Source organism: Empidonax traillii, unplaced genomic scaffold (genome assembly GCF_003031625.1).
Source record: "Empidonax traillii isolate 1590-97213 ecotype Southwest subspecies unplaced genomic scaffold, ASM303162v1 scaffold475:size860808, whole genome shotgun sequence".
Taxonomy (NCBI): Eukaryota; Metazoa; Chordata; class Aves; order Passeriformes; family Tyrannidae; genus Empidonax; species Empidonax traillii.
This window is the reverse complement of record NW_020955668.1, coordinates 776,379-799,952: the sequence shown is the minus strand read 5'-3', so window position 1 is coordinate 799,952 and position 23,574 is coordinate 776,379. Positions and strand designations below refer to the sequence as shown.

General features: G+C 44.5%; 2 protein-coding genes across 2 annotated transcripts in view; one reads left to right on the top strand and one right to left on the bottom strand.

The window, feature by feature from the left end:
* The window catches only part of CDHR1 (cadherin related family member 1), a 42,108-nt gene extending 27,189 nt beyond the window's left edge, over positions 1-14,919 (top strand). Inside the window, exons 13-17 of the mRNA XM_027895930.1 lie at positions 1,555-1,719; positions 3,909-3,976; positions 6,546-6,774; positions 7,673-7,927; positions 14,056-14,919. Of these exons, the coding sequence (XP_027751731.1) occupies positions 1,555-1,719; positions 3,909-3,976; positions 6,546-6,774; positions 7,673-7,927; positions 14,056-14,613 (1,275 nt within the window). The 3' untranslated portion in view covers positions 14,614-14,919. The remainder of the gene's footprint in view (positions 1-1,554; positions 1,720-3,908; positions 3,977-6,545; positions 6,775-7,672; positions 7,928-14,055) is intronic.
* A 3,926-nt stretch (positions 14,920-18,845) lies between these two features.
* On the bottom strand, positions 18,846-23,065 carry LRIT2 (leucine rich repeat, Ig-like and transmembrane domains 2). The gene is made up of 3 exons (XM_027895965.1): positions 22,817-23,065; positions 21,648-22,429; positions 18,846-20,174 (listed from the first exon to the last, which is right to left on the bottom strand). The coding sequence occupies exons 1-3, from the start codon at positions 22,924-22,926 to the stop codon at positions 19,363-19,365; spliced, it is 1,704 nt and encodes a 567-aa protein (XP_027751766.1). The 5' UTR covers positions 22,927-23,065; the 3' UTR covers positions 18,846-19,362.
* Between the last annotated feature and the right edge of the window lie 509 nt (positions 23,066-23,574).

The following is a 23,574-nucleotide window of genomic DNA, read 5'->3' as shown; positions in this document are numbered from 1 at the left end:
GACGCAAAGGCTACTAGAGAAATCTATCTTCCATTTAGGGCTGGCTCTTAAATGGAGTTGGTAGTCAGGACCTCCTTCATTTTCAGCTACCTAAGAGCTCAAGTGGGTTTCCCAAGGCATGGCAGCTACGGTAATTCAAACGCCTCCAGCCTGGCCTCTTAGATCTCAAGTTCCTCTGTCACAGGCGCCAGATATTGCTGTCCCATCTTGTCATGGGCTGACATGCTTTTAAGGACAGACCTCCTGCCTCCACCTCCTTCAGCTTAGAGTACATCATGCCTTGGCAGGAGCCTGGACGTTCTGCAGACACTCACATCTCCTGCAGAGAGGGACTAGATGAGGCTGCCGTTATCTCCAATTGACAAATCAAACTCTATTCAAAATTTTACCTTCCACTTTTAAAACTGCATCTCAGTTTGCTCCTGTGTTGCAAGTTGGTATGTAGTCCTGCAAAGAAATGCTAATTTTTTTATCTCTGCGTAAAACAAACAATACAGGTCTGCTTAAGACACTGCAGGCAAGTAAGCTGACAAAAATTCCTCCCCGAAGGAAGATGTTGTCAGCATGTTTACATAGCTGGACTGTGGCTCCTAAAAGGGGAGGAAATAAAAATTAGTGTAGAAAACAAAGTAAAAATACTAAGCTCTCATAAGGTATTCTAAGATGGACTGATTCCAGCAGCAAAGTTTATTTCACTGCATATATTATAATTTAGATATAGCTCCACATACACAATAAGCACTGAGATTTTACCTCTGTCCTGCTTTAGGAGCTGAGATTCCTCATGAGGAGATTTTTGTTGATGTGTGTATAATTGTCCCTTCAAAGATTTCTTTAGCTGTAGCACCACCTGAGACTCCCAAACACAAAAGTTAGCACAGAGATGCAGTGACCAGGCTCGCCTTTGAGAGCAGATGTGTGCTGCAGTAATAGCAAGCAATCCTTCAAGATTAATTTCTTCAAGTACCCTTTCACACTTTATTTCTAACCACTATAAATGTTCACACGGCAGGAACAGCCCTAGGAGATGATACTGAGATAGCCTTTTCCCTGTCTGCTTAAACTGCTCCCCAACCTCCCTGTCACCTCGAGGTGATACAGAGGCCTCCAAGTCTAGCAGAGCAGGGACTGGAGCACAGTGTGTACCCCCAGGCCAGTTATCAGTGCCACTGCTGTTGAGCATCACATGGAGCTGTGCCGTGGTGAGAGAGAGGCTGAGCGCCTGGTGAGCCATTAAAACCCATGCAGCCAGATTTTTCAGCTGAGCCTGTCATATCTCAGTTATTATCCTGCTCACCAGTCTGTTACTGGTGTGCTGTCCCCAGCAGGCTCCTAGAGCCCACCTGCTTTGTGTTATCTAGGTCTCTGCCCAGTCATGGAAACCAAACATTATGTCTAGGACATATGCTGACCTAGCTCATCCTCTCCCTGGGTTTGAGCTGTCTGGTCCAGCCAGGCTAAAAGGCATCAATGAGCCATGAGTGGCAGAGGAAGCTCCTTAAGGAAAGAAACAATAGTTGCTTTGTAGTGACCTTCTGTTTTTTCTCTCCTCAGCTTCTTGCGATAGAGGTGAACACACCAGAGAAATTCAGCTCCACGGCTGACATAGTGATTCGCTTGCTGGACACCAACGACAACGTCCCTAAGTTCTCCTCTGACTACTACATCGCCAGGATCCCCGAGAACTCTCCAGGGGGCTCAAATGTGGTTGCTGTTACAGTAAGTTTCATTCACTTCTTAAGAAATGCTTTCTTTTCTGGGTTTCTGTGAAGACTGTTCAAGTACCTTAAAAATCGTGAACCGAGGCAAGTAGCAAATCCTACTCACCATTCAGCTTCCAGACTGAACTCTAATTCCTTTCCAGAATCCACGCACAACAACAAACAAACAAACAAACAAACAAAACCCACACATATGCAAAAAAAAAGCATCCCTGGAAAAAAGGTTTCAGGCAAACACAACAAATTTACTTTGGTTTTTAATTGAAGGCCATCTGCTTTTAAGACAAATCACATGGCTTCTGAGTATTAAGAAAGCCCCGGTCAAATCAGTGTCCAGCGGGAAGATTCAGTTATGGCTAAGCAGAATTGGATTTACTGGATTTGCTTAAGTAGGAGTAAAAAGAAAACAACATGGCTGCTTAGTAGGTATTAGTCTCCTCCTCCTGGGAGGAATCTGGCTGCTAAATGCATAATTAAACAGTTAATGAAGGCAGGAACATAACATTAAAATGTTTAGGGCTGGGAAAAACATATCCCTATGTAAGTATCTTCTCACATGGGAAAAACACGCCTATAGATTTTCCAGTATCTCACATTTTCATAGAAAGAAAATCAGGGTGTTACATGGGCCCTGTGTAGTGGAGGAACATTTCGAGCTGTCAGTGTGAGCTGTATCTCTTTAATGCAGCTGCTGGGACTGGAAACAGATCTCATGTCACACAGCCAAGAAAGCTTCTGGCCACTTGGGGCTCAGTGGGTGATGCAAGTCACCTTGCAGAGGTCTCAGAGGTAAGGATGGTGGAGGCAGGTTGCCAGAGATCTCCAGCACAGACTGGTTACAAGTAAGATAGAAAATTAAATAATCAGAATAATGAAGTGCTGAAGGCATATTTTAGGGATGGAAGAATCAAAAGAGAAGTTGAACATAAACAATGCAGAAAAGATTATTAGAGGAAACTAATAGGAAACCTTTAGAAAACAGAGACTCTTAAACATCACTATCTTAGAGATAAGAGGAATAAAAAATTCTAGGAGGTGGACAACAAAAAAAAGAAATTTAAAAAATGTTTGCAGAAGCAACAAAACTAGCCATTCTGAGCCAAAGTTCACAGGACAATGTAGCTGAGAAGTCTGTGTAAAATTTAGTCATGTGCTGTCAACCTGACCCAGATTCACAAATATACTTGAAAAACTAAGATGCTCCAGGTATGCAGAACGGCAGTCCTGGAAGAAGCCCCAGATGTGCAAATGTTTTAGGAAAAGTTAGACAGTACTAAAGTAGGCTGCAGTCAAAATTGTGAGGTGAGAGAATCTGACAAGCTCATGCCAAAGAACAAAACAACCTCTATCAGTAGGGATGCAGGTGTGTTATGTTAACCATGCAGGAATCAAAGACATTGTTCCAGTTTTCAAATATTTAAACAGGCAGATGAGTGAATCAGCCACTACCCCCGTGAATTTTGATGGGCAGGTACAACAGTATAATATAACACCTCTTCAGAGCTATCAGAGAAGCAAGAACTTATGGAAATAGCTGCTACCAAATCAATAACTTTCCTAATCCTGAGGTAAGAGAGGAAGCCAACAAGAGTATGAAACAAAGGTGTCAGCTGGCATAGTATTTGCATTACGAAAAGTCACACAGGCACAAGAGTGATTAAAATATGAACAAAGCTGAAATATTGTGTATAGATTGAAACATTTGGTATGCATTACTTTAAATCGAATCAATTAAACAAGCAGAAGCTTAAAAATAGTCTATATAAAGTAAATAATTTTGCCTAGGGAATATTCATTAATGTTTAACTGATAATTAGCAAGGCTTGGGAGCGGGCAGTGTGTTCACGCCATTGAGATTATCTGCATCTCTATCAAAGGAGAGTGAGGTAACTGTGGATGGATGGATGGATGGATGGGGCCATCTAGCGTCGATCTCCCTGACAGAGCCCCCGGGCACCAGGGACAGGCGGCATCTGAACAGCATTCCTGCGACTGGCAGTGACATTTCCTGGTGTTAGATTGTGCACTTTCCTAGTGCATATTTACTCATGCGATTTCCCGCTAAAGCTGTGATAACAAAAGGAGTGAAAAGCATTTGGGTTTTTCATGGCCTTTTATTAAAAGAGAAATGAAACGTTTGGGTTTGCATTTTAGTAAAGGATGACTCTCTGTTTTCCTTTTCTCAAGGCTACAGATCCAGATTCAGGCCTCTGGGGAGAAATCAAGTACTCTATCTATGGAACAGGAGCAGATCTGTAAGTAATAAGTAAATAAATGAAAATACATAACCTCTAAGCAGAGTTTTTAAGGAATTTTTAAAAAAGCTAACATGCTCATTCTAGACCTGCTTATTTCCAAGGACATTTATGCCATGTTCTTTGTGAGTTCTCTGAAAACAACAACAGAAGAACTAATGTGATCATTAAACATCTGCTTCATGAACCCAAGGAATTTTATCCACAAACCCCCAAAGAGACATAAGGCAGCTGAAGTATCTATATACAGGAGTTGTTCAATCACCATTTGAAAAACACTTGTAAGAGAAAGTGGAGGTTTTTGGTCTAATTGTGAAAAGTCAGTTCTGGGGGAAAAAAAAACATCCCTTGTTCTTTCCTCTTCCCTGTCCATATAGCTGTACAAATAGTGCAGTTTCACCTCTTGTCAAAATAAATCAAAGAAGATAAGACATTCAAGAATATAAACTTCATTGGATGTTAAAAGCATTTTATATATTTAAACATGATTGTCCTGCATCAGGGAAGAAAGAAATCTAATCTTACTTGATTTTGTAATGATGCCTGCCTCTCTCTCACTGTCTTTGGGGACAGTTCTGGATGTGGAACATTTCTGTCACTGTGTCCATCCCAGCACTGTCCATCCCAGCATCTGGCCCATTGGCTGGGGCTCCCGGACATGGCTGGCATCACTGACATGGCTGTCACAGATATTGCTGCTGGAATCTGCAGCTCCTGGACATGGTGGGGCTGCAGGGCAGAACACTGGAAATGAATGAGCTTTTCAGACGCTCATCCCCAGAATCCGTTTTTCTCTGCATATTACCCACCCGGAGCTAAAGCTGAACTCTTCTTGTAAAGGTGAAAGCCATTTAGGAGACACAATCAAAGTCCAAAATCCAAGATGTTAAGGGTGAGCCTCTTCTGTAGCCAGAAGGATACACATACAGGAGCATTTCCACGATGGATTATTTTGAGCTCTTCACTAAGTCTTTAAGCTAGCTGCTAACTGCAGAGAGACAAGCAAGCAAAGGTCATGTCATGCAGGCAGACCTCTTAGGTTTAGAACATAGCAGCTGCTGCAAAGAAGCTTGTGAAAGCTGTAGACAAAGGATTTAGGAAAAAAAAATATAAGTGCAACTTTATTTTGATTGGCATTATGGGGATGCTCCGACTCACTGTTCTTATGCTGTTCAATGAGGAAATCGTATTGTGAAGACTTTTTTTTTCCTTCTGAAGTATTTTTTATTAATTTTCTTGTGCCGGAATGGCATAGCTCTGCAAGGCTGGATTGATTTTCTAGTTCTAGCACCTCCAGATCTGCTGAGCACACAATTTGATGCAGATTTGAGAATTTCAATTAGAGCCATGATGTTTTATGTCTTGGGTGTTACATCAGTGGCTGTGCAGTTACATAGGCAGAAAGATGAATTGTACTGGAGTAAGATAAATAGTGTTAACTGTTGAAGATAAAACCATTATGCTGATAATCTTACTTTAGTAATCTCAGCTGCCAGTGGGAGTGTTTCTATTTTTCCACTAAAATGGGAGTGATGGGTGTCCTCTCTGTGTGGTTAGACTGGGTTGGAGGCACTTAGCACAGGCACTGTCTCCTACCAAGAGTTTGCACAGCTATTTCCACCTCCAGGTCTTGGCTCTCATCAAAATTTGTGTCTGTATTTAACAGGGTAATGAGAACAACTGATGATTCTGGATTACTAAGTGCCCCTTTTATAATCACTTTCAATTGGATTCACAGTTGGAATACAGAAAATATTTTGTTATCCTGTACATTAATCAAAGGGTATATAAAACCTTTCATCTGTTAAAAGCCCTACTGCTTGGAGTCTACATTGGCAGTCCATTTTAAAAAGGTACTGCACTAGTATCTTCTCTAGAAATCCAAGCTTTGGGCTGACACTTTTGACAGTGTCTCAGTAATTACAAATGTGTAGAATTGAACTTGAAACAGATAAATCTGAACACCCACTCCATCCCAGTGCCAGTCTATGGAAAAGTGATTATTTCTGGAGAAGATCATTTGCCCTGCAGTTTGGGAAATTTGAGAGCAGACATTTTTCTCACCCATTCTGAGAAGAGAGGAGCTTAACTATGATATGCAGTACACTTCCCTTAGCTATCCAGGTGATATAAATCAATCTTAATTTATGCAGGACACAATCTATAACATTGTACTTGTAAAGTGAAAAAATAAAGAAGTATAAGTAGGCTTAATGTTTTAATGCAAGGAAATCAATCTGGAAGAAGGCCATCACACTGAGCATTTACTGAGGACAAAGAGTTTTAATAAAAAATGCAGCTAAAATGGCTAATGGATAACAGATAGAAAAACATGAGACACTTGTTCAATGTCTCTTGAAAATCAGTTCCCTGATTTTCCAACCTAAAACAACTAGACAAAAAATTGGTAGAGCAAAGGATTTGGAATCATCAGCCAGACAGCAGTTAGGTAAAGAGAACCAGTCTCTGGGCACAGCATTTCAGTGTTTACAGCCTGAGGCAAAGTTGGGCTCTAAGCATGCATTAAATGACCAAAAAACCCAAAAGTCTTTTCATGCTTCTTTTCCAGGTTCCTAATCCACCCATCAACAGGCATAATTTATACCCAGCCCTGGGCTGTGTTAGATGCTGAAGTGAACTCAAAGTATAATTTCTATGTGAAAGCAGAGGACACAGATGGAAAATACAGCTTGGCTGAAGTGTTTATCACTGTGCTAGATGTCAATGACCACTCTCCAGAGTTCAATGAAAACATCCAGGAGAAGACGATGATCATTGGGTCACCGGTGAAGATAGAGGTGAGGGACGGCATGGTGTGTCAGCAAGCAGAGTTCTTTGGAAAAGCCCCAGCTCTGCTGTTTATTCTGAGGGGTCACGACGAATGTCTGAAAGTTGGCTTTTCCTGCAGCTTTATTTTGCACATCCATTTGGATGTAACAAATGGATTAGAGTGTGAATTATAGTATTTACAGGCTGCTGAGAAGGAGAAATAAATTCTATAGGCAAAATATAAAATTCTGTTACAGTATTTGAACCATCAACTGGTGGAGGATTATACAGTGGTCGTAAGAAATCCAAGGAGATGAGTGAATGAAAGTACAGGGTTTTGAATACTTAACCTTCCTGACATCCTTTGTGCTCAACCACATGACTTATTTCCCTTTGCTTTGTAGAACTGTATTCATTGATCCAGTGTGGAACAGAAGGTGAAAAAATGCAATAACAATTCACAGGCAAAGGAGCAGAACATCCTATGTTACACATATTTGAATGCTTATCGTGAAGCCTGATTGCATGACGTATAATGCTAGTAGAATAAATACCACAGCACAAAAATTAAGGCAGCTATAGTTTATGGCATGGAGCTAATCCCGCTGTTCTCTATCACTTCACATTTGTCCCACACACTCTGTAAGACGTTCCCCAGCAGTGGACCATTTGCATTCTTGCGAGATACGTTATGGTTCAATTTTTTCTCTAATTTTATTTAATCTCAAATAGAAGTCACTTATACAAAAAGAACTTTAGTCCAACCGTTTTTCACTAGAAAATGTAGCATAACCTCCAAGATAAAATAAAACCAGTCCAGTCATGACACCAATATTATCAGAAGTAAATACTCGGAAACTTTTTGTCCTCAGGCAAAGATACAAACAATAACAATAATACCCTTGTTTTTTACACTTCCCCCACTAGGCTATAGATCAAGATGCAGAAGAACCCAACAACATCGTGGATTACTCCATCATGCAAGCAGACCCAGCCAACGTGTTTGATATAGACCAAAGCACTGGGGAAATCAAGCTGAAATCCTACATCCGTTCCCTGGACATCATCCACAACATCACAAAAAACAAAGACTGCATATGGTCATTGGTGGTACAGGCCAAAGACCGAGGCTCCCCATCCTTCAGTACCACAGCAGTTCTGAAGATCGATATCACAGAAGAGGTAAGCAAATGTTTTAGAAAAATCCTCATGTGAGATAGTTCTTGAGAGGCATCAAAGGTCAGGCATTGCTTGCTCCTTTTCTAAGACTTTCTTGCTAGCTCTGTTTTGTAGAGTGTTTCCAGAACCTTGTGGTGAATCTGGATTCTAAAGCCACAAATGTAAAAGACACTTTGATCAGAAATATTGTGAAGGTACAAAGGTAGGAGCATAATGTGATTGGAAGATGAATTTCTTATATCTGATTGTTAGAGAGAGATGTAAATTAAGGACTATAGACTCCTGAGAGTAAAGGTAAATCCTAACTGCTAAATTTTTGGGGGTTTTTTTTGCATTTAGGAGAAGAAAAAAATAATTTTCCTTACAAAAAGTGAGTGGGAAGTAGCTGGGGCCAGAATGAAATAAATCAGGGCACTTGTGCAAGTCAACATAAGTGACATTTGAAAAATTAAAAAAAAACTTTATAGAAATGTTTTAAAGTATATAGAATTTTGGATGTGAGTTTAATAATTGAAGTATTATTAGCGTATTTAAAAAGAAGGCTATAAAAGATAGCCGAACATATAGGCTGAGAGTTTCCTTTTAGTCCAGCTTTTACATCAGCCAAAGAACAAGCGCGATTTATGGTGTGCAGCACACGCTTGCATGATTTTTATTTATTGTAACCGCCTTGCCATGCCTTTAAGTGGGTACCAGCAGGGAGGAAATGGGCTTTAAAGTAGATGAGAAACACATCATTAGCCTGACAGTCTCTGGACCACACACATACTGGGCAAAGATGCTAATCTCATCCTACAGACAGCAGCTGACCATCTCTTTGTTTGGTCACAATGCTCCCACTGCTCCTTTCTCTATTACAATCTTCCTCTGCTTTCTCCATCTTCTCTTATTCCAGTGTTACTCCTTATGAACCACATTCATATGATTGTTCTTGTATACAGTTCAGAGCCTGCTGGAAGGTAAAAGTTGTCCGCAGAGATCACTTGTGCTCATCAGCAAGATAAACTTAGCCACTAGCAGTACACGAGTATCTCCCGGTCCCTGATGTCAGTGCCTGTCCCACCAGGACTGCCAGGGGACTTGGGTCTGCCCTAGCAGGGGAGTGCCTGGCGTGGGGGCTGGCCCTGTTGCGGGTGACAGAGCTCGGCATGGGCAGAGCGTGTCACTGCAAGGCTCTGCCGCGTGGAGCTGGGGGGCTGTGCATGCAGGGTCTCTGTGATAAGTCCAGAGATTTAGTCATTCCTACATATAGAAAGGAAAAAATCTGCTTAACACTTCGATTTCTCAGGGAAACATAAGTTGTGGTGGGGTTTATACGACAAATAGGAATTGCCGCCCGCAGCCACCAGTGGGAGCAGTTGCCCTCCCTTCCTTGCTTCCAGGCTTCCCCGGGTGCGTATTTCAGGAGTGCGTGGCACCGGGTGGACCCAGGCACTGTCTCTGCTATTGGCCCTCAGCCTTCCCTTCCCTCCTGGATAAGCTGGTAACCTCTCTATCAGCGTGTGGGGCTAAGGGACAGGGCTGATGGGTGTGGAGTGGAGGGAGGGTGCCCCACACCTCCTCTGCTGGGGGAGAAGATGCGTCCCTGAACAGGCTGATGAAGAACAACTGGAAGGCAAAGCTGATACTTTGGGATAAAGAATTTTCTGGATTTCCTTCTAGTGCTTGAAGCAACAGCAGCACCTGATGAAAGATAGTGTCTTATATGAAGTCTCCTCAGTGCTTCCTCTTCTCGCCCTCCAGAGGTACATTTTTGCTAGGAAGTGAGGGAGTGCCCCTCCTGATAAACTCTAAAGGGAAGCAGAGAGTGCTGGGAAGACATGAATTCCTCTCATACGCAGTTTTTCCTTTCTTCCCATGTTCTTCCCAATGCCAAGTCCCAACACAGAGCCTGAGATACCATCTTCTTTCTTTGAGTAGGTCTCTTCAGCAGGATCTGGACTACTAATCTGATATCACATCCTGCATAAGCTTTTGTACGTGTCTCTATTACATCTTCCATTGCTTGCAATGATTTGTGTTGGTTTGGCTTGGTTTGGTTTGTTTTTATCCAACAGCATCACATCCTTTTGCAGAAACAGATTCCAGTTTTCATGTGTGTGAGATGCAGTTCCAGTGTGCAAAAGCCTTGCTCACTCCCTATGTCCCAGGGGCAGCACAGCCACTGCTAAAACTTTGTGAAGAAAACAATCTGTTGGTGTAGGGATATTGCATAACACACTCTCTCTCTGAGGCTGTTACAAATGTACATGCACTTCATCCCTCTGTGCTCCAGCTGTACAAAGGCTCTTATTTTGCTCTTTGGTGGGCATTTATATATTACTGATTTTGGATAAGGAGGATATTTTTGAATGCATCCTTTAGAGGTTTCCTGCAGTGTTAATCACAGTAAGTAATTAAACAGGCATATTTTCTGATTAACGTTTACCATTGCAATTAGCACAAGACTGTGCCCTTTGAGATGGATGCCTTGTGGCTAAGTTCAGCAGTATTGCACACCAAAAGGACCTTTTTCTCCAGGAACAATACAGTGATAAAAAAATCCAGAGGCCTTTTAATTTAACTGAGTCTGATTTTATGGAAATTGGTATTGAGTGGCATCTGTTAATTTCCTATTCTTGCTCAACAGAATAAAAAACATATTCTGGAAAAGCCCTCTCTTTTCATCCTTATGTCTTACTCAGAAATCTGGAGCTGATTCCCACTCCTGATCCTGAAGGTTGGCCTCCTGAGGGCATCCTCTGCTCTTGATGACTCTACTCAGGTTCTGCAAATATAGGGGGGCGTTTATTTACACCTCTTCATGGACTGAGGCTTAAGTCCACATTTAGACAACATAATCTGTAGTTCTTAATAGCTTTGGCCACTCATTTAGACTTCTAAATATAGCTGATGAGTCTCAGTTTTAGATTCTCCTAATTGAAAGGTTCAACAAAAATCTTCTGTGACTTAACATGGAGATGTCCTCCTCTCATACTGACTCTGCAACCATGGCAACAATGGTTGATGACCCTAAATAGCCACTGCCACATTTGCAGAGCAGTTAGGGTCTCCTTTCCACAGTTCCATGGACTTGAAAAAAGATTACTCTGGTCTGAGAAGTCTTACCCCATGCTGGTGTTTGCATTACAAAGTGAAGCAAACGCAACTTTCATATATGGTGATAACACTGCACTTTGATATAAACACTGCAGGGGCAGCTTGTGTTCTACCTCGGATCAGGAGTCACTTCTAAAGCAAATCTCCTCATCATCCCAACGTGCTGTGGCATAGCCTTTGTCTCAGATAGCTCCAAGCACACAAAATGGATTTCTTTCAGATGAAAATGTACTTGGGGAGCACACCTAGTGTGCTTTGGTGCTAATAGGCACTCCATCCCTGCAATAAGGCTGGAGCAAAACCCCAGAAATGCTGAATATGTGGATGTGGGGTCCTCAGAACCAGCTGGCTCATTGTACAGATCCACTTGCTCAAGTCCATGCAGCCTGAGTTGTAAGTAATAGAATCATAGAAATGTTTGGGTTCATAAAGAACTTTAAGACCATTGAGTCCAACTGTTAACCCAGCACTGCCAAGTCCACCACTAAACCGTGTCCCTAAGTGCCACATGTACAATAATCTGGAATAGCTTGATCTCTTAACAGCTTCGCCTACTTACTTAGACTTCTAAATATAGCTGACGAGCCTTAGCTGCTCTTGTGGTTGAACAGCTCAACCACACACTCCTGTTGGGTCCAGCTTTTGGATACATGACCCGCTTGCTCTGCACACTGCAACCCATGCATTAGGACAGATTCTTGAGAAGCTGCCACAGCAAAAACCATCAGAGCATTTTGTGAGCAATGGTATTCTAACTCCTTTGATGCCTGTTACGAAGGAAGTGTTTCTTTCAGGTTCTGGCCTACAGAGATATGGCAGCTTTCATTTCATTATGTATCTGCTTTTGTTTTGTATGTACAAGAGAGAACAGTACTCTTCAAAATACAGTATGCCTCTCATGAAAAAACAACAGCTTCAGCAAGTACAAAGTGACACTATTTGTTGACCCAGCTCTGTTGAACTGCTGATAATCCACACAAGGATCTGAAGGTGTTTTAAATGTGTAGGGTAGTGCTCAGGGCCAAACTGCTTCAACTGACTTGTCCAAATGTTCCCAGACTTTCACTGTCAGAATGTGCCCAGAGCTCTCTCAGACCCGTTCTGTGTATTAACTGACCAGGCCACGGTGATGACACAGACAAGAACGCAGTTCTTTGGTGACAAAGGCACTTCCCGTAAGCCTCTCTGAAGGCTGGCTAAGATGACGAAATTCCTGGCTTGGTTTGCAAGTTATTCCTCCTATTTATCCTGAGAATGTCATGGTCATGACAAATAGGAATTCTCCCACTGTGTGCTTACAAAATGCCTGATGTTTCTATGCAGATGTCACAGAAGAGTTGTTATTCAAGCTAATTCTAGACAAACCTTTGTATAGTACAGGTCCAGTAACTAGAATAGAGACTGAACCAGCTAACTGTTAATGGTTTTAGTTTTGGTGTTAATCATCTCTTTGTCATTTGAAGCTCTGAACAGGGGCCAAACTTGCTGAGACCAGGGAGTTGAAAGAAGCAAAGTGCTGAAACTCCCCATACAAGTTTCATCAGTTTTTACCCCTGCAACTGTACAACACTAGCAAAACATACTTCTGTCTCATCCCATTTATTCAAAGTTTTTAAATAGCTAGTGAATAATCATCAATGAGATACAGCATCTTCTTGAATATATGTCATCTTTCTCCTTGTGTTGGTCCTATACTCTTCAGCCATCAGTGTCTTGCTACAAAACAAATCTCGACAACACTCATAACAAGTGGACTGATTTCAGGCCATGTACTTAGAAGGTTTTATCTGACACTTAATTCATCTGGCTTTCATGTGAAGTTAAGTAAACCAGGGTAGAATTTCTGTCATCTGATGGGATTTAAGTGCAAAAAAAATCCATGAAATGCAGAACCACAAAGCTGATGTGAATCTAAGCTCCACCAAATCATGGGCTGCTCTGCTTTTAGTTTCTAGGTCAGGTCCATTCCTAATCTATGTGCCACGCTGCTACCCTTTATTCCCCAATCAGCCAGGTGTTTATATATGCTTCCTAACTTCTTTTAATATTTCTGGATTCAGTTCAACATCATTACAACTGCCTCCTCTCCTGTGCCTAGTTCAACACTTAGCTCTCTTTATTTTATAGGCTCTCAGTTCTGCACACATTTCAGTCTAGATCCCCAGCTGTATTTATAATAGATACTGGCCTCTTTCAAATATAACCATGTGAGGGTTGACCATTTCTCTTATTTTTGATATTTCCAGATCAAGTCCAGGGTAAAATCCTATATTTTAGGCCTCAAGAAGCGTCCATGGACAATATTTGGAATATGCATGAGTGGCGTCCTTTCCACCATTTCTGTTACAATGGTGATCTCCACCATCATGTACTGGAAAAGTGTGAAAAGATCCAGGCTCCATCCGCAGGGCAAAATCCGCAAAATTATACGGGGACCTCCGAGACGTACAGTGTGCTAACCTGGAAAGTGAACTGGCCATTCATTTGTCCTTAATATGCCATATGTAGTGTATGTCATTGCTTATTTCTTTTCTTTCTGAAAACAAAGCTCTTTAGCTCTACTCATCTCCCCTACCTCAAAGAGTTTTGTTATGTCTGTAAAAGAGTACTTGAAAACAGAATGCAGCACATACCTGCTAACTATTCATTTGTACACTGCCATTTTATAAAATGAAGTTTTCTCATAATCTTTTCAATGCCATGCTCAGTAGTTGAGCCAGTTATTTTCTTGCTCTGTTCTTGCAAGTTAAACAAACACTATGGTGACATGCAGGAATCTGTCCTAATTTAGTGGCAATACTTCTATAAGCTTTTGTGTTCAACAGTCATCTACCTCACAGTACTGTAATATTTGCTCAGTCTCCAGCCCTGTCTAAATTCTTCACCCTTGGACCGGCTCTTTGACTCCATGTTTCTTAGAGACAACTTCCACCAATCAGCCCTGCTTGTTACATATTTTGGACAAATGAAATTTCTAGGTCATTGTCTGTCCCCTAGAGTAAGTCATGTGTTTTCTTTGTACTCCTTTACAGACTCTTCACAAAGGGCCTATGGCCGCCTTTTTGATGCAAACTAAAGATAACCCCATGAAAGCCTTAGGAGTGCTAGCTGGTGTCATGGGCATAATGGTGCTGATAACTATCATGATCTCTACTGCCATGTTCTGGCGCAACAAGCGGTCCAGCAAAATCATGCCGGTAAGAAGGATCATTAAAAAGAGACAGATCCCACCATCCCGGACAGTCAGGATGGATTGGCTGAAGTTCAAGAGGCCCAGCAATGCTGCGGAGAAGTTTGTCGTTGAGGATGATGTCAAGAGCCTATCTGAGAACAATGAGAACAGCAACAACAACATCCAAGTTGCCCCTGTGCCGCCATCAGCCCCCTTGCCCCCGCCACCCCCTGCCCTGGCTCCCAGGAGCGATGCCCCAGGGTGGCGGGTGCCAACCGTGTCTGGCTCCCTCACCCCCAAGCATATAATCAAACCACCGAAGAAGAGAGGTCATGGCAGCACCCACAACGCCCTCGTGTCAGAGCTCAAGATGAGGTTCGAGAAGAGGAACGCAGCTACTGGGGAGCCCCACATCTAGGTGCTCTCAGCAGCCCCCAGAGACTGCAGACTGTGGCTGTGCATGGATGTATTTACGTGCTGTGCTCTTCCCCCTGTCTGTCAGCACCCTGTGAACCGAGAGCAGCTCCTCACTGTGATAGCCACCCCTCACCTTCCACAAGGACCACATGCTACAGTCACCCCACCCAGAGAAGTGCTGCAGTCTGTGTCCAGTTGCATCTGCAGTTCCTTCAGCACGTGTCCCACTGCTGCTCCCTCCCTGCAGCTGTCTGACCACGGTACTGAGTACACCAGCCACAATCTCCCCAGGTGAACAGGGATTCAGGTTGCCCCCGGTTTGGAGGTCTTTACCCAGAGCCTGGGTTTTCAAACAAGATGCTCTGCAGTCAAGGCCACCCTGGAAGATGCTGCTTCAAAGCTGGTCTGAGCTGGGTTTGAGGTGTCCAAAATCCCACCACTTCAAATCCCAGACCCACTTTTGAAGACATTGGCCTGGCTGTGGCTTGAGCACCAAGTCAGTGTGCAGGTCTCCTACAGCAGTGACTCTGCCCTGTCTCAGGCTGTAGCATGTTTTGCAACAACTTTGGCAGAGTGATGTGCTCAAGGCATGAGTACCTTCATTCCCAAAAGGTAAGCGGGCAGGTTTGGAGAAGTTCTTCATTTTCCTGCAGCTTATGCTGGGTTTTACCAGATTGCATTGACATGATGCTGCGCTTTGCTTCTGCCCCGGACTTGCCTGCTGAGGACGAGACAGGAGGGGCTTTTGAGCCTTCCCTAGGCCAGCTGGGGCAAGATTGGAGCACAGAAGCTCAGAAGCAGCACTCTTGGTACTGCCTCCTTCTGACACCCCAAAAAAGGAGGAGCCCAGCAGGAGAAGGACATGAATAAATCTGCAGGGAAGACAAGGTAAAACTGAGAGTCAAATGATAAGTGAAAAACACAGATAAGTGCTGGAAAGTCCCATATGTTGGTCAGGGAAGTGTCTGGAAAGATCATGCGGTGTTGTAAACTGCTACCAGAAGGTGTCAAGGAATATATTTCATCACCTCTCCTGGCTTGTTCCAGGGACTGGTGAGTGCAAAATGAGGTTTCCATAAAATATTCTGGTTTGCCCTATCAGTATTTTTGAGTGAATTATGCAATAGTTAATGGGAGGGGGGCAAGGAGGGTGGGAAAGTAGCTGACACTTTTTTTTTCTGTTAAGTGACAGTAAAAAGCCCCTGAGGACAGAGCACTTTTTTCACTGGATCTACCCCATGGTTTCTCCCTCATTTTTGTTTCTGAGGAGATGCTTTCCAGCTGGGCATCAGGCTGTTTCCCATCCCCTAGGAAGAAGGCAGCACGGACTGGGCTGGTGGGGCACCCTGCACCCTCTGCCTGAGCTCTGGCCCTGCAGAGAAGCTGTGCTGTCATGGATTGACACTGGGAACATCAAGGTGGGGACGAAGCCCAACAGGATAGGACACTTAATTCAGAGGGTTTCTGAGAGTTGTCCAGCTGTCATTTCAGTTAAACAAGTCGACCTGGCCCTCCAGATGATCTCTTACTCCACTAGCTGGAAAAATACCCTTTTTTGCACTAGGACTTCATTAGTTTAGGGGATAGATTGTTGAATAAGAAGTTACCCACTTACAGGGAAATCCTATATTTTTTAACTTCAATTCAATCCACCTAGAAGCCAGAGGGTGACCATGGCTCGTTACCCATGGGCTGAGCCAGCAGCTGTAGCCAAGAGGTACAGCAATGTCCCAGCTGGGAGCCATGACAGCAGCACTGCACCCAGAACCTCTCCTGTCATGTCTCGCCTTTTCTCCACAGTTTTCTTGCTTATCCCCCATCCCTGGGGCAGTGTGGCCTGAGGCCCAGGTTCTGATGTTGTGTGCAGTCATCTTGTCCTCATCCCCTGACCACGAGCTGGTCAGAGGAACCCCTCTCTTGCTGCCCTGTGCAAGAACACGCCTTCTGCTGGTTGTGTCTCCGCCAGGGTCTGCAATGTTTCCTGAGGTACCAAAAGTTTGTTGTTTATTCCCCATACTATTGTCTTCCTAATGTTGTTTTAAAGCCAGTATTCAGTGTGCATTCTCTAATGAGGAAAGCCTATAAAGACCATTCAATTAAGTGAGATTTAATAGGAATTACAGGCTTATAGTCTTAGAGATTATATTTAAGAGGCAATAAAGATGTTTTATTACTATGTTGTAAGGTTCTTTCCAAGTTACTCTGTATTTCCACTTCAAGGGTTTTTGTTAATAAATTAAAAAAAAAAAAAAACAAACACCAAACTGGAAAAGGTGCTTCTGTGTGTGGTGTGTTTCTGCTTGCAACGATGCCTTGTCATTGCCTGTTATATGATCAAAAGGGCACAGGCAGCCAGGCGGCTTTCTAGGATGGCCAAATGGACCCTTTCGGGGGCTGTGAGTCAAGAGAGGGGCTGTGTGGTTTTTGGACAATACCAGGCTGGAAAGAGGAGGTGAGAAGCAGGATGCTGTGAGGCACAGGGGATGGGCAGGATCCTGTGGTGCTCTGCAGTCCACTGCAGCATGGCCCTGGGGGCAGGAAGGCTCCTCACAAGGCAGCATATTCAGCCTAATGCCAGTGGGTATGTGATTTGTTATGAACTTTCTATACCTGGTGATGGGATGTTTTCTCTTTCTCTGGCTATTCTCTTGCTGTGGTTCAGCAGCTTTCTCCAGTCTCTAGCATGTGCTATTGTTTCTCTGTGTCAGCTGCGATCTGGAAGGCCAGTCATTACAGACAGTGATTTGTTTTTTCACTCCCCTTCATCCACAGCCCCACGCTGGTCCACAACCAGCATCAGCTCATGCCTCACTCCGTATGCACTGTCTACATGGATAACTTTTCCAGGTCAAGGTTTCCCTGTTTGATTGGCTGTTTCTGCCCCTTCTTCACCACTCTAGACCCTCTGTGACATGTGCTGCAACTACCTGACCTCCTCCATCCCTGCAGCCAAACCCTGGAGCTCCCTGGCATTCGGGTTTCTTTGCAACTTGTAACTGTAAAAGGCTAGAGATGAAGCAGAGGACATCTGTGTATTCTGAAAATCTGTCGTGTTTATTGCTTTGACGCTAAAAGACTGACAAGACTAGGAAGTCCTGTGAAGTATTCACACCAAGAGTCAGCAGTGACAAAACAGTTCTCTGTTCAAAAGCTGCACAGCACGTTACAGCAGAAAGAGGCGCTGGGGGAGGAAATGTGGGGCCTGAGGAGACACAACATGGGAAACACACACCAAAAAACAAAATACAACTAGAAAACCAAACTACCACAACATGAAGGTCACATTAGGTTCTATCTCTGCTTACAGCTGGGGTGTCTACTGTAGATTTATATTTTTAGACAATCTATAAGAACACATATGACAACGGCCACATGCTTTGGTTGTGCTGGAAAGAGTGAGGTCAAACAAAGAAAATTAAGTCACATGTCCTCAGACCCCTGAGAATCACAGCAGTGAGCTGCTCTGCAAGCAGGAAGCAGTTTCTTTTAGGTGCTTATTAGGGCTTTTTGCCTCTAGCAAGGAGGTGAGCTTTGGTTTCAAAGCAGTGGGATGGGCAGGCACCCATCTGCATTTAGGGAAGGTGCCTGGGTTGCACCTTCAGCTCCCAAACCCCTGCTCCACCATGTTCTCTGCCTCTGTCCACTTGTCTCACCAGCCTGTTCATGATGAGCATCCCCATCAACCCCTACAGCCATGGGACCATCCTGGGAAAAGGAGTGCAAGTGGTAGGGAGTGCGGAAGGAGAAACAGTAGTTCAGTGTTTGCCTCTGAAAGACAAATTGTTCATTTTTCACCGGCTCTTGTTCCTAACTTTAAAGAATATATTAACAACACTTGTGTAGCAATAGGCACAAGTGTGTGTTAGTGTTAGAGTGTGTGTGTCTGTGTATCTGTGTGGGCAAGTTAGAGGACTGTTTTAGTTTCAGACTGAGATATATTTGGACACAAGTCCGCCCCTTCTCTCTAGTACAAAAAAAAAAAAAAAAAAAAAAAATCCTGAAATCCTGTGCTGTGGCTGTATTACACTGGAGTGTTCGGTAAGCATTTGCAGTTTTCCTGTTTGCAGTGCAACCAAAGCTGTGAATCTCCTAGGGCTGCGTAAACCTTAAGGAGGAGTAAGAAAAAAACCCACAAAACAAAGCAAAACAAAAAAAACCACCCCCAAACTCAACACCTCTGGTCAGAATAAAAAAGTTTTTCTCCAAGTAAAAAAAAAAACTCTCTCCATCGTGTTCACCCAGTCCTCCCCACCACTTGTTGCTGGCTATGACCACAGCCCTGCTGAGCTCCCTGTCCATTCCCAGGAGGTGGCACACAGGAGAAGCTGGCACCTGGCGCTGGGCAGAGCTGTGAACAAGAAGAATAAATAATTAAAGACACGCCTGTGTGAGTGAGGGGAGACCTTTGACCTTTGTTCAGAAGCATTGATATTGGTTTGTGGGTTGTTTTTTTTGTCAATGCTGGTTTTCTTGGTGTGTCAGTGTGCGTTGCTCCATGGCAGTGCTGCAGGGGCAGCCCAGGGCTGCGGAGGCACAGCTCCACACCCGCGGCCGGACACACCGGGCATCTCCATTCCCAGGGCTCCCCAGGCCTGCTGCAAACAACAGTCATGCATCCCACCGTGCCCCGAGTCCTTGCAGCACAGAGCCGCCCCGGCGTGGTCCTTCGAGAAAACCAGCACGTGCTGTGGCTCGGTGGTCTGTGAAAGGTGCCACTGTGGCTGCACTCACAGGGCGAGCAGGGGCTGCCCTAGTAGAGGTCGGCGCTGTTCCTGTGGGGCGGCCGGTTCTTTCCAGGCTCCTCACGGGCGGGGGGCCGCCGGGTGCTGTGGATGTCCTCGGGGCGGCAGAGCCCATCCTCGCTGCCTGCGGGAATGCTGTCTAGCGTGCTCTCCTTGCTGCCGGCAGCCTGTGCCTGGCCCCCGCGGCGGCGGCGGGGGCAGGCTCTGGGGCAGCGGGCCAGGCAGCCGGGCAGGGCCTCAGCGGTGCAGGCGTACATGCCGGCCGGCACGGCCAGCACCATGGCGCACACGATGACCACGATGTGGATGAGCTTCTCACGCTGCTCCATCTGGCTGACGTCGCTGCCCGTGACAAAGACGACGCACTGGCCCTTGCGGGGAGCCTGGTTGCGCACAGCCACACAGACCTCGTATTTGGTGGCAGGCAGCAGGTCGGTCACCGAGTAGGTGTTGACCCCGGGGCCGATGTAGATGGTGTCCTTCTGGGCGGCATCATAGCGGCCCACCAGGAGGGTGTACCAGGTCTCCCCCGGCTCTGCTGCCGCCGCCGCCGCTGCAAACCACTCCAGGGTGATTCCATAGACCGTCTGCTTGGCTATGCGCACTTCCACGTGGGCGCCCGGCTCAGCGGGGGCCATGGGAGCCCAGCCCTGCGGGGTGGTGGATGCCCAAGGGGCCACCACACGGAGGTTGATGGCCACTGAGGTGTTACCCAAGAAGTTGGCGGCTGTACAGGTGTAGTTGCCGGCGTCTGCTGGCCGTGCCGCTGGGATCAGCAGCTCAGAGCGGACAGTCTCCTCGCTGATGGGCTCAGTGGTCACTGCAGAGGGGCAGAGGGAAGTTGTGTCAGCAGGTAGGGCCCCTTCCTACCCGTGCCAGCAGGGAACCACCATGCCCTAAGACCAGTGTGGGATGGGGCACTGGCAGGACCTGCCCCGCCCAGGGAAAAAGGAAGAGGGGAAACAGGAGTGTGCCAAACCGCACAGAGCACATTGGGAAAGTGTTGTCTGTCTGAAAGGCAATACACTGGGACACTCAGGAATGGGAGACAATGGAGTGCATCTGACCCCAGCCCTAGCACAAGTTGCTAGGGAGGCTGATGTGGACAGAGGCCCATGTGCCATCTGTCATCAGCATTCTTAGGTCAGGGCAAACCAGGGAGAGCCACTGAGGACACAGATACATTTTGGACATAAGTTCCATCCTCTCTTAGGACTGTGTGGAAAAATATCAGACTCAAAAGGCTCAGGCCAAAAAGAAGTGGATGGAACCTGGAAATGCTGGGCTGGAAGCGAGATGCAGTTTTAAGAACAATATGAAACCCTGTCAGCTACCCAAACAGGGGCATAGGTTGGGAAAACAATGTATGTAAAAAATTCAGCATGTGCTTGTGGAAAGGCACTCAAGTGCTGCTACAGCACTGCAATTGAAGCAAATATCAACCCAGGATTAAGGGCTAATGCTATTCCATTTAGCCTGCTGGCTTATTAGGAACACACAGAGCCAGTGCAGTGTCTGTATGCCTATTATCTTACCTGATGAAAATAGCAACTCACCCTATTGAAGACTCTTAGTAAAAATAAACACGAAGGAGGATGGATTAAGAGGAAGAGGAAAAGCTTTCATTTTATGAGGCTATCGATGAAGAATATAAAAAAGCAACACTTAGGGAGAACAACAACCTCTGTTTCAATTGGTAGAACATGAATGGACATCATAGGCAACAGAGCTGCATTATTTTGTGGTTTATGTGGTATTTCTTGAGGAACTATATGGAAATAATATAGGAACACACAAACCTGTGTATATGTGTGTGGGTTCATACACGTGCACAAAAATATAATTATATAGAGTACATGCATATATATATATGTAGTATATAATATATAGTGTAAATATACATGTATATTTAAATAACTACATATTTATTGAATATGTACAACTGATATAGTATTAATAGTTCCTACATCATATGTCATGAGGAAAGAGCTGCTACATAAAATCCATCCATACATAAGATAATTGTGTGAAAATGAGGACATGCTCCTTTCATCTTTGACTGATACCCTGCATGAAGCAGCTCTTCCTATGCTGGTCAGATGTGACCAGATACATAGGATGATTAAAACTATTTGGATTATTGCCACCACAATAACTGTGGTGCTCTAAAGGGGCTGAGAGTTGCTGTGGTGACTGTGATGGCCTGCAGACCTATGTAAGTAGAATAGCAGAGCATAAATTTTTTATGAAGAAAAAAAACAAAAAAAGAAGAAGAAGAAAAAGCTTTGCTTACCATTAAATGCCCTTAAAAGTTTGAGTGCATAGGTCCACCAGACAGCAGGGGATGGGCTGGCTTGCACAAAGCAGGTCAGGGTGATGTTTAGCCCCGCTGGGACTGTCAGATTGGTGTCAAGGGCTGAGGTCAGGGGCTTCATGCAGCTGTTAAGCTCCACTTCATGGAAAAACTTCCCTGTCCTGAATTTTGGGCTTGAGCACGTTAAATAGGAATTCATCAGAATAATAGGTGGGCCAACCGACTTGATAAACTGGACAAATCCCCGCAGGCGACAGTCGCAAATCCAGGGGTTGTCGTGGAGGGCCAGAACGGCATTGGAAATAGCTTCTATCTGCCCCTCTGTCCTCTGGCTTCTCTGGTAGACAGGCCAGTTGTAGAAGACATCCCTGGATATGATGGTAAGCTGATTTGAGGATAGATCTAAATAGGTCAGGTTGGGCAGATAGCGGAGCGCGTGTTCTGGAAGGACATCCAGCCGGTTGTGCTTCAGATCCAGGATTTTCAGAGTCGGGGTGTCTTGAAATGCTGTCCATGGCACTGAACTTAATTTGTTCCCTTGCAAGCGCAGCTCCTGCAGAGCTGGCAGATATTCCAGGCTCTTGATGTGCATCACCGTGATGTTGTTAAAATTGAGCCAGAGATACTCCAAGGCACTAACATTCTCAAAAGACCCACGAGGCAATTCTGTTAGGTGAGAATTTTCGATTCTAATTTTCCGGATGTCCTGAGGGATGTTTGCAGGGATCTGCCTCAGCAGTGCAGACATGCAGAGCAAACTCCTAAGGAGGAAAACAGAAAATTCTGCAGGTCACATACCACGTTTGTGGCTAACAAACCAGTTCATTATAGAGGACAACAAACACCTGAATAATTACATGGTATTGCATATAGGGCATGCCTAAGCCATGCATCATTCTTCCATGGGTTTTATACCAATTTTCCCATAAAAAATGAGATTAAATGTCTATGAATGCAATTATAAAAATGTCTGTGTATGCAACTGCATATATCTCAGGCAAATAAGAGAAACCTCACTCTGTGCCCAAGCTAATACAAGTGTTGAAGGAGGCACTCCATGCACCGATCTGGTTTTGATGCTCACATCATTGGCAAATATATATGAGCTGCTTTGCTGGTGCTACAACAGGGGTAACTAGCGTTCTTACCTTCCAAAGCTGTCTTGAGAACAAGAGCATCCTGTGATACAAGACGAAACAGATGGATTTATCTTGTGGAAAGCCAGAAGAAGAAGAAAAATATGACAAACAGGGTCCATATTCTCCTTTAAGAAAGCACTGTGCAGGGGTTTGCACCAAACATGCCAACAGCCTCCAAGAAGCAAATCCTATTAGCTGTAATCTTCCTTGACGCAGAAATAAATCCTGCTGGGGACCCAACCCTAAAGAAGACATGTAGTATGGTTCATAGTCTGTGTTGAAGTGCTAAAAATCACCCCCGGGACCCCTCTTGGCATTTATCCTCTAGCTGAGGGGATTCTGACAAACATATTTATTTGGTTGGTAATACAAAGATGGAGCCAAAACCACTTCTATTGCCATTAATAAGGCCTAATTACCTTTTTTTTTTTTCTTTTTATTTCAAGGAGTCTATCATCTCTATCTGCTGTATTTTAATGGCATTTATCAAGGCAGAACACTACAGTAAGGGTCAGAATTTACAGCTGTAATTTGTCAGTGTGCAGTGCTGTGTTGCCCAATCCATCCAACCCCAAACCCTGCCCACAGCGCTGTGCAGGGGAGCATGAAACCTACTCCCCAAACATAGATGTTATGCCATGGAAAGGTAAGTATGGAACCTTTTTCCACTGAAACAGCTGCACCCCTCCCTTCCCCACTAGCTCAATCCTTACATGTTGGTAATGAAAATAATAACACAGTTCTGGTCAGTCTGTGGGTTTCTCTGA

Excerpts from the sequence above, each read along its gene's own strand:
- LRIT2 (XM_027895965.1), bottom strand. The coding sequence starts at position 22,926 with ATGGACCCTGTTTGTCATATTTTTCTTCTTCTTCTGGCTTTCCACAAG. Across the intron at positions 22,430-22,816 it reads TCTCAAGACAGCTTTGGAAG|GAGTTTGCTCTGCATGTCTG; the intron begins GTAAGAACGCTA and ends TTTCCTCCTTAG. Across the intron at positions 20,175-21,647 it reads ACTTTTAAGGGCATTTAATG|TGACCACTGAGCCCATCAGC; the intron begins GTAAGCAAAGCT and ends GCCCCTCTGCAG.